Here is a 17,790-nt window from a genome sequence, read left to right as displayed (position 1 = left end):
TTTACCAGTACCATGCCCTCCCTCCGGTGCTCCTACTATAGGAGAGTGAGGTCGTCATCCACATAGATCTTAGTCCCCTTCAAGGTTGCTCTCATGCTCATGACTGTGGACCTGTCCAATGCAGTTGTGAGCTTCATCACTTATTGGTGCTTCTGCCTTGGCCACTCTCCAAGCTGTCTCAAAAGATTGAACCCCATTTTAGTGAACAAGGCCTTGGCATCCGCCATCTGAGATTGACCCCTATTTTAGTGAACAAGGCCTTGGCATCTGCCATTGGGTGTCTCCCATCGGTAGGCCCCTTACGAAGACATTTAGTGCCTTGCTGGCCCTTCTCTTTTCTTCCTCTAAAGCTTCAGAGATAATCTCTTTCTCCGGGCTGTTGTGCCTTTTTTAACCACATCTTTCCACTCCATCATCTTAGCCTCTCCCTTGCTGCTTTGTTGTTTAAGTTCAGCATGTGTGCCCAGAGTCACCTTCATGTCCTTTAGCTGTTGTGCCTTTTTTAACCACATCTTTCCACTCCATCATCTTAGCCTCTCCCTTGCTGCTTTGTTGTTTAAGTTCAGCATGTGTGCTCAGAGTCACCTTCATGCCCTTCAGCTGCTGCACTTCAATCTCTAGAGCATATACTTTGTCTTAGAGGAAGAGGTAGCGATAGGAGGAAAGAGGAAATATCAGAGAGAGAAAGAAAGAAAGAAATTTTATTAGAGTCTTCGGAAGACCAATGGGTCTATGAGACTGAAAGAAAACCTGATACAAATCACAGTAAGGATGGAGCTACTGAAACGAGCATCATCACCCATGCTGAATCCTAAGTCTGATCATATATAATCAAATCAAATACATCTAGCAGCAATAGAAGCAGGGAAATGGGCTGCATACAGGGATGGTAAAGTAATCATCCGAGAGAGAGGCGACAGGGAGGAGAAGGTTAAAGGAAGAGAAGGAAGATGGGGAGTTATGACATCGTCAGGTCCATGGGATGACTGCACACAATGGACTAAAGATGGCAGTCTCAAATTGTAATGGCTGATCCGGAGGGTTCCTGAAAACATACACTGACAAAGACACTATCTTCTACACATAGACACATGAGAGCCTAGAGAGAGGACTACCCACAGTAACATGATACACATGAGAGTCAGCTCATCGGAGGGAACTGGGGAGAGAGAGTGGAGTACGAGGCTCTGGGGGCGTGGCTTTCCTCTTCAAGTGACACTTTAGACCACTCATATCTGTAATATGGAGAGAGGAGCATGCATGACATATGTGGATACGAGTCCAACTACCAAATGCCCGATCGCGATCTTCATCGCAGTGTGCTACTTCCCCCCAGACACGTTATCCTATGCACGTGAGGCCACTATAGAGGGACACAGCACCCATATGAGACGATACATGATGACATCACAAGTTCTCCACGTAGGGAGACACTCTCTTTCTAGGGGACTTCAATACATGGACAGGAAATAGACAAGTGGGCCCTCGACCCAATATATGTGATCGTGCCCTCGACCCAATATATGTGAGTCACTTAGCCAGAGGGGCATCCATCCCTACTTGGAGATAATATAGACCTTGCCCATGCCTTGGACACCCTTGTCTCAGTGGTATAGAACGCAGCCACCAAATCCTTCCCCACGACCTAATCCATACAAACCCAAGATGGGAAGATGCCTCAAAACCCTTGGTTCGCCGATGAGGGCAGAGAGGCAAGAGCACACCTCACACGGGAACGAGCCCTAGGCCATTTGACATCATCAGAGGCACAGTTGATCTTTCGATGATTGACACGCCATAAGAGACGGCCTTCCTCACACACAGGATGGATGAGATTACCAGATCATTCCGAGGAGGAGATCCGACCACTAGATGGGGGCTTCTATCAAAGGGGAAGCCACCTATTCACATCACTGATCTAGATGTATGGTACACTTATGCATGCTCTCTCTATCATGTCCCGATGCAGACACCACCGATATGTCCTCTATACTGCAGTCCAATACCTATAACTTGTTCACTACACAGAATGTATGCGCTGCACTCCATCAGCTACACAACCGGAAAGCGCAAGATCATGAGGGCCTACGGACTGAGCATTTCACACATGGGCAAAAGGTATTAGCTCCGGTCCTAGCACAGACCTTCAACCATGATGCATGCCATGGCGTCCTACCTGCTTGGAGAACTACCACTATTGTACCGATACACAAAGCAGGAGACCCCATGAATATTGCGAACTACCACACCCTCATGATTGGCCACACATTGGCCAAGATCTATGGATTCGTACTAGAGAGGGAGCTCAGCAAACATACAGAGGCTTGCGGGCAACAGGCACTAGGATAGGCAGAATTCCGAAGGCGGTTGAGATAGAGGAGCATCCTACTATGAGATCCGGAGCGGCTTCAATCCACTCTCACAATGACTGATCCACTTCCTGTAGGCCTTTCTATGGGCTATCCATAGGTGCACTCTTTCCTTGGTATGTGCCCTGTAGGCCTAGTTATAGGCAATTAGGACACTTGGTACAGTTAGTACATGTACCTAGTTAGGACAATTAGTCCAGCTAGGACACCCCCTCCTAGGGTTTCATCATATAGGGTCTACTTTGTACTCTTTTGGCTATTGCAACAATTCATTACAGAAGCTCGTTTTTGCCTCCATTGCTTGTTTCTTTGAATTTCCATTGCTTGCCCTAGCCTACAGTGGTATCAGAGCAAGTCAGGGTCACACCCCTCAGCCATTTCCAGCCACCCAGAATCCTCTGAGAGCCATTGGAAGCTATTTGGCGGCTCATTTCCTAGTTGTCCTACCACACGTGTGGGCATTAATTGCATTTCCGTACACTTCTATCGCGGGGAAAGGTGTTTTTGGAGCCGCTGCTGCATAGGCACATACAAGACTGCACATTTCGGTGCATTTTTTCTCAGTTGAGCTGGTCTTTGCGTACTTTGCACATGTGGGCTGCTACCATTGTACGGACTGCTGTACGGTATATTAAATGTGTGTACAGACCTACTGTTGCCTGGTACGGACCATAAAATACAGCCGCCATTCGCACGTGTGATCAATACAGCTAAACAGACTGCTGACATGTGCATTTATTGCCTGTATGGAGTGCTTCCTAGGCAGTACAGGTGCTGTACAGACTGTTTCAGTGTACTTTCCATCTGTACAGTGCTGTACGGACCTGCCTCATGAAGCGTGCCAGCATTTGAATCCTGGTTTCAGCAGAGATTTGTTCACTTGGTGGCCTATACTTGACCTTTGAAGCTTCCTACTGCCATCCAGAAACCTTCCTTGAAGCCTCCGTGCTCTCAATTGCTGTATTTTCACCTCGGGCTGAGAGATTCTTACCTCTGGTTGCTGCTCACATTCTCTTGCTGAAATTCCATTTTGCACCTTTTGGCATCCTTCATAGCCATTTGCTATGCATTATTGGTATGAATGTTTATGATCCATCCTCACAAATTTGTCGATCAGATTTTGAGAATTTGCAGAAAAAACTCATCTATAATTGGCAGCTACCTATTTAGAGACATGGTTTTCTTACTACTGGAATATCCTAGAAAATCAGCACAGAAGTACATCCATGTCCTTGTCAAGTATCACCGCAGGAGCTCTAAAGCTCTAGAATATGTCAGCTGCGATATAGAATATGTTCTATTTTGTGATTGTATGTAGTGTGTATGGTATCTAATATCCCAGGAAGATGAGCTTATGAGCCTTACCTCAAGTTTCTTGTCTAGACTCTAGCATTAAGTCTTCGCTAGAAATTCAATGCTCTCTCTTTCTTGGAGTATCTACTTATATAGATCCTGCAGATATCCATCATCTTTTTAATCGATTATTATTAAATTAGAATAAGACATATTATGGAATCTTGTAATTTTTGTACTTTCAATTCCTAGATCATAACAAATTCCAAGAGTACACTAATTCTCAAAATCCCTCGAAGGATATTGATACTGAGGAAGTTAGAGATCCTACTATGATGTTAGAGTTAAGGTAGATATCCAGAAAGTTACGAAGTTTGGTTAACTTAGTCAACAAGAATCAGCATCTTTATGATCTTCTAGGGAATCCTTCTTTTGTTCCCAAGGTGATTGGTGGGGAAGAGAAGGAGAACCATGTTGACCACATGGAATCTTTGTTAGCTCATTGGACAGGCCACTTTGTCTTGTACAACTTCAGTGCTCATAGTGACCACAAAACATCATGCACGGCTATCTGGAAGAGAAGGCTTACTTGGTGGAGAGACTTGAAAACAAAACCACTTTCATGGGAGGATTTACAAAAAACTCTTTCAAACATAAATTTATCAAAGAAGCTGATGCATTAAATCATTTCTACAAATTGGCAAGGTTGGAGACGAGCTCACAAGCACTAGATTATTCTCTTAAGATATTTTTAAAAAAAGCTTAAGACAAGACTCCATCAGAACTACCAAGACAAAGTTTAGAGGAACAAGATTTCATCTTTGGATAGGACATGACAATATGATTATGGCCACCCACAAATATACAGATCCCTAACCTATAGGGAAATATTGGATTCAATTAAAAGAAAATAAATTTTTTCTCTATTTTTGAAAAAAGAATTCGGACCCATCAGTTTTTTTTTCTTTAAGCAACCCTAGTAAGTTGACTAAAGCCAAAAAGCATGCTTATGTTTCACCAATGTATATAACAAAGCTACTGAAACAAAAGGCTGCCCCCTGAAAACCGGATCAAATTCACAAGTGAGATTGCAAATTCCTCAATTAAAGTTTTCCATTTACAATACATATATCTAGATGAATCTAGGAACATGCCCAAACTCATCCTTTTAAAACACAACACAGTGTGCAGTTTCAATCTCATAATCAGAGATCCTCTTGAACAATTATTACCCAAAAGAATAACAAATGCATAAGTTGGTGTGTTTCCGAAAGAGTTTCCTCATGGATTGCCACCTTCACACATATCTTCTTTCGATTACTTAACTCTTTCTATGAATCTCCTATAGATTGAGTCACAAAGAAGATTATGAGATTGCAAGGCAAATTATAGAGGAGTTCGGGGTGGGTTACATAAGACCAAGGAAATCCCTAATGCACCAACTTTCAAAAGATGATGAATGACACATTTTGCATGTACTTGAACAATTCGTGGTGGTGTTTTTAGATGATATACTTATCTATAATAAAACCCTACAGAAGTATGAAATGTGTGTTAGAACTGTTTTGATATTCTATAGCAAAAGAAACTATATGCCAAAGAGTCAAAGTATTTTTTTCAAGACGATAGACCCTTTACATTGGGTATATTATCTCCGAAGACGGAGTATGTACTGATGACTCCATAGTATCTTTGAAAAGGGGGTACATAGTGATGTCACCAAGGCTTAAAAATTGTTAGAATGCTCAACAACTAGAACAATAAGACAAGGCATAATTTTTCTTGGCTTTATAATATTTTTTCATAACCATATTAGAAATTATGCAAAGAATGCTCTCTCATTGACCAAACGTCTGAAGGGGTGAAAAAGAAGAGCAACAAGCCTACAAGTTGGAATATGGAAATGAATGGTTGTTTTGAAATTTCAAAACATCAAGTGACCACTACACTTACGCTAGCCATTGTACAATCTAACAAGCTATTTGTAATTGGAATAGATGCTCATGGTCTTGCTACATGTTCCACTCTATTTCAAATGAGAGACGAAGTGCTTTTGCAAGACAAAAGTTGAATGCTGCACAACTAAAGTACTACACATAGAAAAAAGTATATATTGTAATGTAATACATGCCTCGAAGGTATGGAGACATTATTTGTATGGATCAACTTTTTGATGTTTAGTTTATATCATGAGCCCCTTAAGTTTTATTGAAATCTCTATCATCCTCTAGAAGGCATGTGCTCTTGGAGTCTAGCTACCTCGTTTTATTCATCCAGTTTGTAAATGGTTTTTGAATAATTTGGGCTTGTCTTTTAAGGACAAGACAGATAGATACTTCGTTAGATCTGGCGAGAGCAGGTAAGGATTCTCAAGTTGCTGAAAAAACTGAAAAGGAAATATTTGAGACAGTAAGAGGATCATTGAAAGACTTCCCTAACATGGAGAGTCAACTACTGGCTTATATGGGAACTCAGAGCATGTGAGGTTGACGCAGCTGATGCTAAAAAATTATGAAGATTTGTCTAAGCTACAAGACACGGGAGGCAAGTTTTATGTTCACTTTTGGAGGTTAGAAATCGTTTTACAATCTTAAATGGATTGTTATTCCACAAGGGTAAGGTATACATACCTAAGAGCAATGACATTAAGAAAAAGATTTTATAGAAATATCATGACAATCCTAGTGTGAGTCATCCCGGTTTACAGAGAACCTATGACTTGGTAAATAAAATTTTGTATTGAATCAAAATGAAAGTATATGTCCAAGATATGTGGTTAAATGTCAGCAATGCCACATTGATTACACTTTCATATTGGAAGCATGTTGCATCCTCTAAAGACAATCGTAAAGACACCTGAATCAGCTCACTGTTATTGGTCCAGCTTTTAGACTTTATGGTTACCTAGTAACATAGTCACTCACCAAGAGTTGAAGTTATTGAAAATTTTGTCAAGTATTTTGACCAAACGAAAAGCTACACCTTTGTAAGATTAGAATATATCCAATCATACAAATTCAGATTTTTGAAGTCCTAAAGTCCTAAAGTCGACAATGAAAATAAAAGAGAAAACGAAAAGAGAAAAAAATAAGATAACCACAAAAAAAAATCGAAAAAACATACCTAGCAAGCAAAGCAAAGCTTATGCCGTCATCAGTGCACAAGCATAAGCAACTATACTAGATTTCTAAAGACCCACGCACTCTCTTGGGCAAACCTAGTGCTTACAAAAATGCATCAAATACACAAAAGGGAGAGAGAGAGATAACAAGAAATAAAGAAAAACGGAAGAAGGTGACTAAGCAGAAATAAACATACACCAGCCAACTCGTCAAGCTATAACGCAGAAGCTAGCACTACATCCAAGCCTCCACCTCCCAACCAGAAGAATCAAGACCTCTCCATTCCTTCATTGCCATCCTTTCGATGGTTAGCTTGTCTTTTCCCTTCTCCATTTCATTTTCAGATCACCTTGTAATCTCTCACGACTTCCCCATAGAATTTCACCAACCGACTGGTCAAGCTGTAATGCAAAAGCCTGCACTGTATCCAAGCCTCCACCTCCCAACTAAAAGAATCAAGACCCCTACATTCCTTCATTACCATCCTTTCAATGGTTAGCTCGTCTCTTCCCTTCTCCCATCTCGTTTTCAGATCACCTTGTGCTCTCACTACTTCCCCATAGAATTTCACCAAAATCACCTTCCAAGTTACTTCTTCCTCCCTTTCAACAAATCTCTCGCTTTGCTATTGCGATCCTTGAGCTTTCCCGAAATCATGGAGAAGTGAGGGAAATATTCTCTCTTTGGTATCATGAGGTCAACCAAGCCATACATGAGGATCTTCTACAACTACAGACATTCCGGACCTGGTTGGAGCCGAATGAGCTCTCAGTGGAGCTCAGCTTCTACAGAGAGCATTGCCCACATATCTCGGATGAGGGGTCTATTGACCCACCAGGGGATACATGAATTCACTTAACCCATTCATTGTGGATCTCCATTGGGCAGTTTCAGGTCTCTTCACATAGACTCCGCATTGAGAGTGGTCGGGCATAGGGTATACTAAGGGAGAGGCGTAAATGCACTTTGTGCAACCTACAGGAGGTTGAGTCAGAGGAACATTTCATCTTCAAATGCCTTGTTTACTATGAGATCAAAGGATGTTTTTATTGCCTATTCAGAGATACCTCTGAGTTGTTATCCTGAGTTCTCTCTTTTCCAGATCAGCGGTGTCTGGCCGCGTTCATTCATGAGGCAGTCACACATCGCGAATGCCTACTCCGATCTTAGAGACATGAGGACTGTACCCTAGTGGACTCTTCTCAAAGCATGATCATGGAGTTCTTCCAACCGGACCATATGGAACCCCCCCCCCCCCCCTACAGGACCTAGGCATGATCGAGACCAAGAGCTAGTGACACGGCAGCTCAAGCAAAGGGTTGATGCACAGATTACACTCGAGGACGTTCCCTACATGGTCAGAGTGGGTGTGAGACTGGTAAGGGTGATTGTCACCCTTGTTAGGCGTAGAGATGTGACTAGGAGACAGCAATGGATTGCATCCACAGGGAGCCGGCAGCATTCTATATATGCTTTCGTACTATCACTTCCTCGCTCTTGACGAGGGAAGGGACCAAGTTGACCTTGGAGCACATTTCCCTTTGTATTATGATGATAGCTGCTTTGCTATTGATAATGATGGTGATGAGACATTGTAGATGAGGTGATGAGATGTTGTAGATGACTACTTTTTTTATCACTATTTAGGATACAGCTTTTTGGCTTTTGTATGGGTGTGGATGCTCGAATAGTAGCTCCACACCTCCAACTAGTTTGTATCAAGCTTCTCACAATCTCATAGACCCATCAGTCTTCCAAAGATTTTAATAAACTTTTTCTCAAGCATCACGATTATTTTTCTCATTATTCTCCAAAATGACAATTCTAAAAATGTCCAAACCCCAGTGCTGGTTTAGGAGCTCTACAAATATTTTTGGGAGTTCGCATGTGGTTCTCTTCCCCCCATTACATCTCTATTCTAATGAATAATTCTCAAAGGAAAAACTAAGCACGTGTATCGATGGATCAAGGTCAAACAAAAAACCACAATCCGCTAGCTTGCAGAGAAAAGGGTGGGCAAAAGGGAAGACCCGAAGGGGATGGAAAAAGAGGGAAAGGAGGAACCAAAAGAGAAAAAGGGGGGCTTTAAAGCCTATGGACATCCCAAAAGAGCCCTCCTTGGCTATCAAAGGCAGCCTGAAGGGGTTCAAAAACGAGGGTGGAGGCCCTCAGGCCAAGCCATAAAGGACACAGGTGTCAAGGGGGCTGAAAGCACCTTTTGCAGACCATTGGAGGGGGTGTGTGTGAAAGGTTTATATGGTCCTTCCCGGTAATGAACAACTACCACGGCTCGAAGAGCCCATGGGAGTGGTGGAAATGCCTGGGAGCCCTTGCAAAAGGCATTAGGGGACCGAAATGTCCCCTAGATGACAAGCTTATTTATTTCCTTTTACAATCTGTGTAACCTTAATGTTGAAACATAGCACATCTAGACCCAATAATGATGACTAGATGCCATTTTGCACCGTGAAAAAGACAAGCCACACAAATGTCACACAACAAAGCTTCTATAAATTTGAGATGTTTATACAAATAAACCATGTACACCTTACGAACAGGATCGAGTACTAATGACATACTTGGTGTGTTTTCAGGTCAAGTTCTCTCCACTCTAAAGAAGGTTTTGAACTCTTGACAATCCCAACTCCTGAATACAAAAAAAAATGTGTACCCTGCAAAAGGTGGGAAATAATAGCATTAGCAAAAAGCCAACCCAATTTTTCGAAAACGTGCCTACCAAAAAAGTAACTAGATAAACACATTTAATATGATTAATCCTGACTAACCATCTACATAAAAGACGACCTTGAGATTCAAATATCCTTAGTTTAACCTCCCCTTAGTTATATAATTCAAGTCAATCAAACATAAAGCTTCCACAAAATAGAGCACTTTCTTACAACATCTTCCATAAAGCTTGCACAAAATAGAGCGTTTTCTTACAACATCTTTCCCCCTCAATGACTCATGGTATTGAGGCTCCACTAGAGCAGATCTGATGCCAACAGCAAATTCAGACTTATCCCCACTAATCCAGCCCACAGGACCCGCGTACATGCCCCGATCAAATGTTTCTACACAACGACAGGAGGTCATATCAACATTGAAAATTCATTTTTTCTTAATCAAACGACTTAAGATATAATCATCTATCATGCCTTGTCTTTGATGAAATTTATTCTACACAACATGTAGGCAACACATATAGTGGCAACTACCACTCATGCAAAGAGAAAGGGGTCTGAATCATAAGCTACCACAATATCTACCCAAAAAAAAAGACCTTAGAGCTTGCATTTGTGTACAAATCTTTTATTATGTATAGTCTACTTACATTGAAGACTTATTAATGAATAAACTAGCCAGGTGTTGTTGGTGATAGTCAAACCAAAGGGGTTGTGACTAAGGGGGGCTGGCCGATTACCACTTGTCGTGTGTGCACGGAGTGCATGGCTACCCACATGAAGCGGCTTCCGTATTCGGTGGACTTCACAATTCATGGCAGAACTCTTGGTTGTGCGATTGACGACAAAAGTGTGGTGGTTCTCAAGGCAGCTCCTGCTAGTTTTCGTCTATAAGATTGCTCATTGTTTTAATTGGAGTTGGTAGCATGGAGTTTGTAGCGTGTGTGAGTTGTAGCTTTGATGCAAGACTCCAACAAGCTCAGTAGAGCTGAGGGGGTCGTATGAATAAAGTTGATCATGCTTTCAACCTTGCTCACTATTTCATGCTCTTGAATTTCATCTTTATTGCATGTGCGGTTTAGTTGCTAGTGTAATGATTTGGTTTGCATAAACCTAAGTCATTTGAATCAATAGTGGTATCAGGGCTACGGAAGGAGAGATGTAAAGTAAGTTCGAGTCAACTATAAAGTTGATTGCTTACAATGGCACGAACTTTCCAATTTGGCAGCTCACGCTTCAATTATATCTGATGGAGAAGGGCTACTGGTCTCTCGTCTCAAGATCTGAAAAAAAGCCCCTGGGAAAAAAAGCTAGTGACTCACTCAGGTCAGTGAATTGCTGGGAGGAAAGAAATGAGAAGGCTCTTGGAATTATCGGGCGAGTACTTGGCGGACGGTATAGCCATCATCTCGACTCCTACAAAACGGCATGTGGGAACTGGACTGCAATGGAGACCTTGTTTGGGTCGAGGTGGTTTGAAGATGACAGAGGATCAGACGCTTGGAGAGCACCTACATCAAATGTGATCAATCCTTCAACAACTCACTAATCTTGGTGTACGTATGGAAGATGATGACTCTAAAGCTGTACTACTTTCTATCCTAACTTATGCATATGACGATCTCCTTACGATCTTAAGGATTAATAATGATGCAAGTCTCTCAGAAATGATCCCCATGCTACTAGATGAAGAGAGGCTCAAGGTAAAAGAAATGCGCATTCACAAGCAAGGTGTCTAAAGGGAAGACCAAGAATAGACAGCAATGTGCATATTGCGGTAAGCCAGGTCATAGAGAGGAATATTGTTTCAAGAAGCAAGAAGATATTACTCGTAATAACAAGGAAAAGACTACTGAGGGCACGCATGTAGTCGAGGAGGTTGTTGGGCTCTGAAAGGTGGATACCAGCGAGGACGACGAAGGTTGGCCGTTCTGAGTTAGCAGATGTTCATGCATGATCCACGAGTTAGTTTAGATTTCTTTTCTGCATAAAATGTCATCTTAGGTTTGTCATGTTCGAAGGAAAATCAACTGTCAGTTTGCAGTGTTGGTTTTCTTTGGAATACTTCTCTTGTTTGGGGAGTGACATCTAGTTTTCACACTCGTTTTGTGATGGAGATGCTTTGGAGGTTCAAGCTGGTGCTTGGATTTGGACTTGCTGTGCAACTAAGTGTTACGCTCTAGCCGAGGTAGCATGACCTCGGAAGAATCAGTCGACATTTCCCTTATAGGATCTATCTTTGTAATATATGTGTTTGCGCTTTATGTAAATGATCGGGAGGGATTAATGTCAAGGTTCTAGGTGAGGGCTGATAGCACCAGACTAGATAGATCTGAGGCCAAGGGCCTAGTGCAAAGATTATGCCTAGGGGCAAGGAATTAAATGCATCCCAAGAGAGGGGTGAAATGTTGCATTAGGAAGGCCCTATATGGAGGACATGTGGCATCTAGATCTATCTAGGGATTTGGGGTCTGTCAAGACTTGAGAGAGAAGATAAGGAATTTGGATTTTACGTGATTTTACGGACAGCTCTATCTCACTTGTATGAAGTCTTGGTAGAATTGGCTGGGAGGATAAAAATTGGTGCGTCTCCCGTGACATTCAGTAGGAATAGTAAAAGCGGTTAACATTTGGTATCAGAGCCAAGGTGAGGAGGGAACCCGTCGGATTGTGACGGACTGTTGGTGGAGCGATCAAAGGATGGGAGCGTCGAACTATTGACGCAGACCTACACCAGCAGGTCGTAGAGCATGAGAACGGGCCTGTGAGGCGAAAGGGAAGTAGCGCAGGTTAGTTACCGTGGCCAACGAACGGTCAACATTTGGAATAGCGGGGTGGTTCTGCAGTTCGACGAGGAACGACGAATCAGTTGGAGGTCTCTAAGAGATACATCGTAGGAGTCAAGGAATTGCGACAGCAAAGCTTCCCATAATCGAGCATCTGAAAATGATTAGCTCGCTGGAAAGCTGGAGGTCCTACGAGGGTTACTGATTCGTTACTATGCTGAGCCAGTTGACAAGGAGTACGGTCTAAGTGCAGTATAATTGGCGATGCTTCGCTGCTGACAATTGAGCGGCGTGCACGATCTACGGCGAATCAGATGAAGACATGGGATAATCGGTAGCAGGACCTACTGTAATTCGGAGATATCTGATAAAATCGGAACTGACGAAAAGCCCAGGGAGCATCTTTTCCGTTCGTTTGAGTTTATCGTTTTTCGCAGAGTGGAAATAAAAAAAACCAGAAAAAGGAGGCAGTATATATTTTCCTTTTTTTTTTTTTTTTTAAAATTCCCTTTCAACAAAATGGAAGCAGAAGGGCAGAGTTCAAGGGTGAATCCTAGTGAGTCTAGAGCTCAATCTACACAACAGATGTCACATCACGCAGCACCTACATTGATTGGTAGGATTTCAATATTAGAGGATGCTTTACAGCAGATTATGAACCAGCAGCTTCAGGTGAATGCTGGTCAAAATGAGATTAGGAAGATGGTGCAAGCCTTGTCGGCTAGACCGTCTAGGATTGACAAGGGCAAAGCTCCAGCAGAGCCAGAGCCCAGTGTTCATTCCTTAGAGCGCGCTAGGGTCAAAGTGCCCAATATTGCTAATTATAGACCGGAGAAGTACGCTGGTCGGATGACCGAGCGCAGCTCTGATGTGATCGAGGTTTGGTTGCACAAGTGGGAAGCAGCCTTCGCCATTTGTGAGATTAGATCCGATCTAAAGAAGATCCGCCAGGCCACACACCTGTTTATTGAGGCAGCGGACAGATGGTGGATAAAGCAACAGAAGGATCAAGTTGCTCCAACCACCTGGGAAGGGTTCAAAACTGAATTCAAGAAACACTTTCTCCCACCTGATGAAGAATCCCGAGCTTGGGATGCTTATAGAAATCTTCGTCAGAGGAGCTTGTCAGTGGCAGAGTACACTGACAAATTCTGGAAATGTGTTATGAAAATAACCGACCCTCTCCCTATGTCGGTTCAGTTAAAAGACTATATCTATGGACTGAACGATAAGATAAAAATGGAAGTTCGGGCTAAATATGTAACTACACTAGATGAATCTATAGCAGTAGCCCTGAACTATGAGGATGCCAGAGGCAGATCTGGTGGATTTGTGCAGGCAGGGACTCAGTATGAGCACCCGAGAAAAGGGGGATTTCAGAGGAAATGGGTTTCAAAGACAAGTGTCTCGCAGCCAAGTGGCCAAACCAAGCAGGTGAAGCCGGTTGAGGGACCAGCAAAAACAAGTACCACCGTTGGGGTGAAAAGGAAAATAACTCCAATGGCAGCCCGGGCTTGGTCAAAGTCCTCATTGACCCCTGAACAAAAAGAGAAAGCTAGGAAAGAAGGATTGTGCTTCGGCTGCCTTCAGCGACATCAGTGGAAGGATTGTCCACTGAACAAAGATCGTCGCACGGCTAATATGATAATATCTGAATGCGACGTAGAAATGCAGGAGAGTCCCAATGCGGAACATATGCAGATGCAACTGGCGGGACCTTCTCAGAGGTTAGTACCTTGTTTGTTATGTGTATCTGTTGCTAAGTTAGTGACGAGTGCACCTGATAACATCCTATCTAAGCCCGCAGCAACGAGGTATACAGCCTTCAATGATACGGAGCTAATCAAAATGAAAGGGCAAGTGGCCAGTCATGATGTCATTGTGTTGTTTGACTCAGCGTCAATTCACAATGTGATTAACTCCAAGCTCGTGAAGAGGCTGAAATTAAAGACAAGTCCATCTGACTATGCGTACACAGTCAGGATGGCAGACGGAAGTTCAACTGAAGTATGGGACCAAAGGGTTACCCAGTTGGAGCTTCGGATTCAGGACTATACTGAGAAGCTTGATTTTGAAATGACCAAGCTTGCTCATGCGGATATAGCCCTGGGAATGGCGTGGCATTCTCGTAAGAATCCAGCCATTGATTGGAAAAAGCACGTATATCAATTCAAGATGAATGATGTGCTTTATGTCTTGCGAGGTGAAAAAGATATACCTCAGGGACCGTTGGTTTCCGTGATGGAAATCAGAAAGGCTCAAGTAGAGTTTTTATACCTTTGCACAGCATCGGTAGAGTCGGTGGATGAGTCTTCGGCTAGCCCTGATGTTACGCAAAGTGGTGAGATGGCCAAGCTGGCTAATCTTATAACAGAGGAGTTCTCTGAATGTTTTAGGGATGAACTACCTTATGGGTTACCTCCAGAGCGGAAAGTTTAGCATAAGATTGAACTGATCCCGGGGGCAGAACCTGTAAATAGACCTCCCTATAGAATGAGTTTTACTGAAGAAGCGGAGGTGCGTAGGCAACTGGAAGAATACCTCAAGTTGGGGCAGATTCAACCAAGTTTCTCACCTTTTGCTTCACCAGTGATATTAAAGAGGAAAAAGGATGATACGTTTCGCCTCTGTATAGATTACAGAGCATTAAATAATATCACTGTTAAGCACAGGTATCCGATGGCTCGGATTGATGACTTGCTAGATGCATTACATGGAGCCGTGATTTTCAGCAAGATAGATCTTAAGTGCGGCTATCATCAGATCCGGATTAGAGCCGAGGATGTGCATAAAACCGCTTTTAGAAGCAGGTTTGGTCATTATGAGTTTTTGGTAATGCCTTTCGGACTTACCAATGCTCCAGCGACCTTCGTCATGCTTATGAACGATTTACTACGTCCGTATATCGGAAAGTTCGTAGTACATTTTATTGACGATATCTTGATATTCAGTAAAAGTATTACTGAGCATCGTGAACACTTAAGGATAGTGTTCAGTACTTTGAGGAAAGCCAGTCTTTACGTGAATAAAAAGAAAACTATACTGTGTATGGTTAGGCTTGAGTACTTAGGGTTCATAATTACTCCACAGGGGGTAGAAATGGATCCGAAGAAAGTGGCTGCGATACTAACTTGGCCAATCCCTCAGAGTCTGACCGCGTTGCGATCATTCTTGGGATTTGTCCAGTTTTATAGAAGGCATATCCAAGGATATTCCGAAATAGTATCACCATTGACTGATCTGACCTCAGATAAAGTACCTTTTATTTGGGGACAGAATCAACAGAAAAGTTTTAACACCATAAAACAGGCTGTGGTCTCAGGACCGGTGTTAAAAATAGTTGATCCCCAGAAACCGTTGTTCCTAGAAACCAATGCAAGTGGCATTGCGGTAGGAGCAGTTCTCCTTCAAGAGGGAAGGCCAGTAGCCTTTGAAAGCAAGAAGCTTTCTCCCTCTCAAAGGAATTGGCCAACTCATGAATTGGAGTTGTATGCTGTTATCCATGCTTTGAAAACATGGAGGCATTATCTGTATGGTTCAGAGTTTTATGTGGATGTAGATCATGATACTCTGAAACATTTTTGTAAACAACCTGACTTGAGGGGCCGCCAAGCTAGGTGGGCAGAGCTCATGCAGGAGTTTAATCTAACGATTCGGTACCGAAGAGGAAAAGACAATAAGGTAGCTGATGCGTTGTCTCGCATTATGCACAATCTGAGTTTCACGGTATTAGAGAGTGCTCTAATGACCGAGATCAAAGAAACTCAGAAGGTGGACGAGTTTGTCCAGAGCTTATGGCCTAAAGCTCATGTGTTAAAACCCGGGGAAAGTGAAAAGGATGACCTGGCATCCAGAAAAGGCCAAACTTATGCAAGATATACCATAAGGGATGGTATGCTAACTAGAAATGGCAAGGTTGTAGTACCTGGTCAGAATGATCTCAGGCAGAGAGTCATTCGACAATGCCATGATAGCCCGTAAGCGGGACATCCAGGTGTCGAGAAGACATATGATCTCGTGAAGCGAGATTTCTTTTGGCCAAAGATGAAAAAGCATATTTATGAATATGTGACACGGTGTTTCTCGTGTCAGGTAAGTAAGGCCGAGCGGGTGAAGCCACCCGGACTTTTACAGCCCTTGGAAATACCACTAAGTAAGTGGGAGAGCATTTCCATGGATTTTATTGTAGGACTACCTGCAACACAAGGAGGATATAATTCTATCCTTGTGGTGGTTGATCGTCTAACCAAGATGGCTCACTTCATTCCGACTAGAGAGTCTATTAGTGCCCCGCAAGTAGCGGAGTTGTTTATTAGACATATATTTCGTCTGCATGGATTGCCTAGATCCATAGTGTCAGACAGAGATGTCAGGTTTACCGGTCATTTTTGGACAGCGGTATTTGAGACACTAAGGACTGAGTTGGGAATGAGTAGTGGGGATCATCCTGAGACGGATGGTCAGACGGAGAGAGTCAACCAGACTTTAGAGGATATGCTGAGAGCATATGTGTCATTGAGGCAACATACATGGGACAAGTGGTTGCCATTGTTGGAGTTTGCCTACAATGATAGGAAACATTCATCTACTGGGTTCAGTCCGTTTGAGTTGAACTATGGTTATAGACCAGCCAATCCGACTATAGTTGGAGTACCTCAGAAAGTGCCTAGTGCCGCGAACTTTGTAGTTCAGATGCGGGAGATGCTAGCACTTGCGAGAGCTAATATCCGCCAGGCTATGGATAGAGCCAAGGTGTATGCGGATGAAAATCGGTCTATAAGAGTATTTGAAGAAGGAGAAAAAGTTTTTCTCAGAATTCCTTCGCACTCGAAGTCGTTGACTTCAGGAGAGTGTGCTAAGTTATCACCTCGATACTGTGGGCCGTGGTTAATTCTAGAGAAAATAGGCAGTGTAGCCTATAAATTAGAGTTGCCACAGGGGTGTAAGGTGCACCCGGTTTTTCATGTTTCACGTTTAAAGAAATTTTTACATACTGGTGACTCACTAATCGAAGGTGTGGTTTTGTTTCAGGAGATAGAGGATATTGCAAGGCGCAAACCAACAAGAATCCTGGACCGAGGAACGATGCAAATACGAAATCGGAAGATACCCACGGTGTTGGTTGCATGGCATGGTCAGCCTCTATCCGAAGCTACCTGGGAGTCCGTATATCAGTTGCGGAGAGTGTTCCCAGACTTTATCATCGAGGACGCTGATGTCTGAAGAGGGAAGGAATGTTACGCTCTAGCCGAGGTAGCATGACCTCGGAAGAATCAGTCGACATTTCCCTTATAGGATCTATCTTTGTAATATATGTGTTTGCGCTTTATGTAAATGATCGGGAGGGATTAATGTCAAGGTCCTAGGTGAGGGCTGATAGCACCAGACTAGATAGATCTGAGGCCAAGGGCCTAGTGCAAAGATTATGCCTAGGGGCAAGGAATTAAATGCATCCCAAGAGAGGGGTGAAATGTTGCATTAGGAAGGCCCTATATGGAGGACATGTGGCATCTAGATCTATCTAGGGATTTGGGGT

At 43.0% G+C, this 17,790-nt stretch overlaps 1 protein-coding gene across 3 annotated transcripts in view; it reads right to left on the bottom strand.

Annotated features, from left to right (window-relative positions):
* Positions 1–17,790, bottom strand: part of PHYLLO (2-oxoglutarate decarboxylase/hydro-lyase/magnesium ion-binding protein) — a 247,108-nt gene that overhangs the window by 108,175 nt on the left and 121,143 nt on the right. For all 3 annotated transcript variants that reach the window (XM_087373141.1, XM_087373148.1, XM_087373156.1), the window contains 2 exons: positions 9,728–9,858; positions 9,364–9,456 (listed from right to left, as the gene is read on the bottom strand). In XM_087373141.1, the coding sequence (XP_087229267.1) occupies positions 9,364–9,456; positions 9,728–9,858 (224 nt within the window). The remainder of the gene's footprint in view (positions 1–9,363; positions 9,457–9,727; positions 9,859–17,790) is intronic.

This window comes from Dipteris shenzhenensis, chromosome 1 (assembly GCF_047967505.1).
Source record: "Dipteris shenzhenensis isolate YYH24624 ecotype China chromosome 1, Dip_SZ_1.0, whole genome shotgun sequence".
Lineage (NCBI taxonomy): Eukaryota > Viridiplantae > Streptophyta > Polypodiopsida > Gleicheniales > Dipteridaceae > Dipteris > Dipteris shenzhenensis.
Note: the sequence above shows the minus strand (reverse complement) of the source record. Positions and strands in the feature narration are given on the sequence as shown.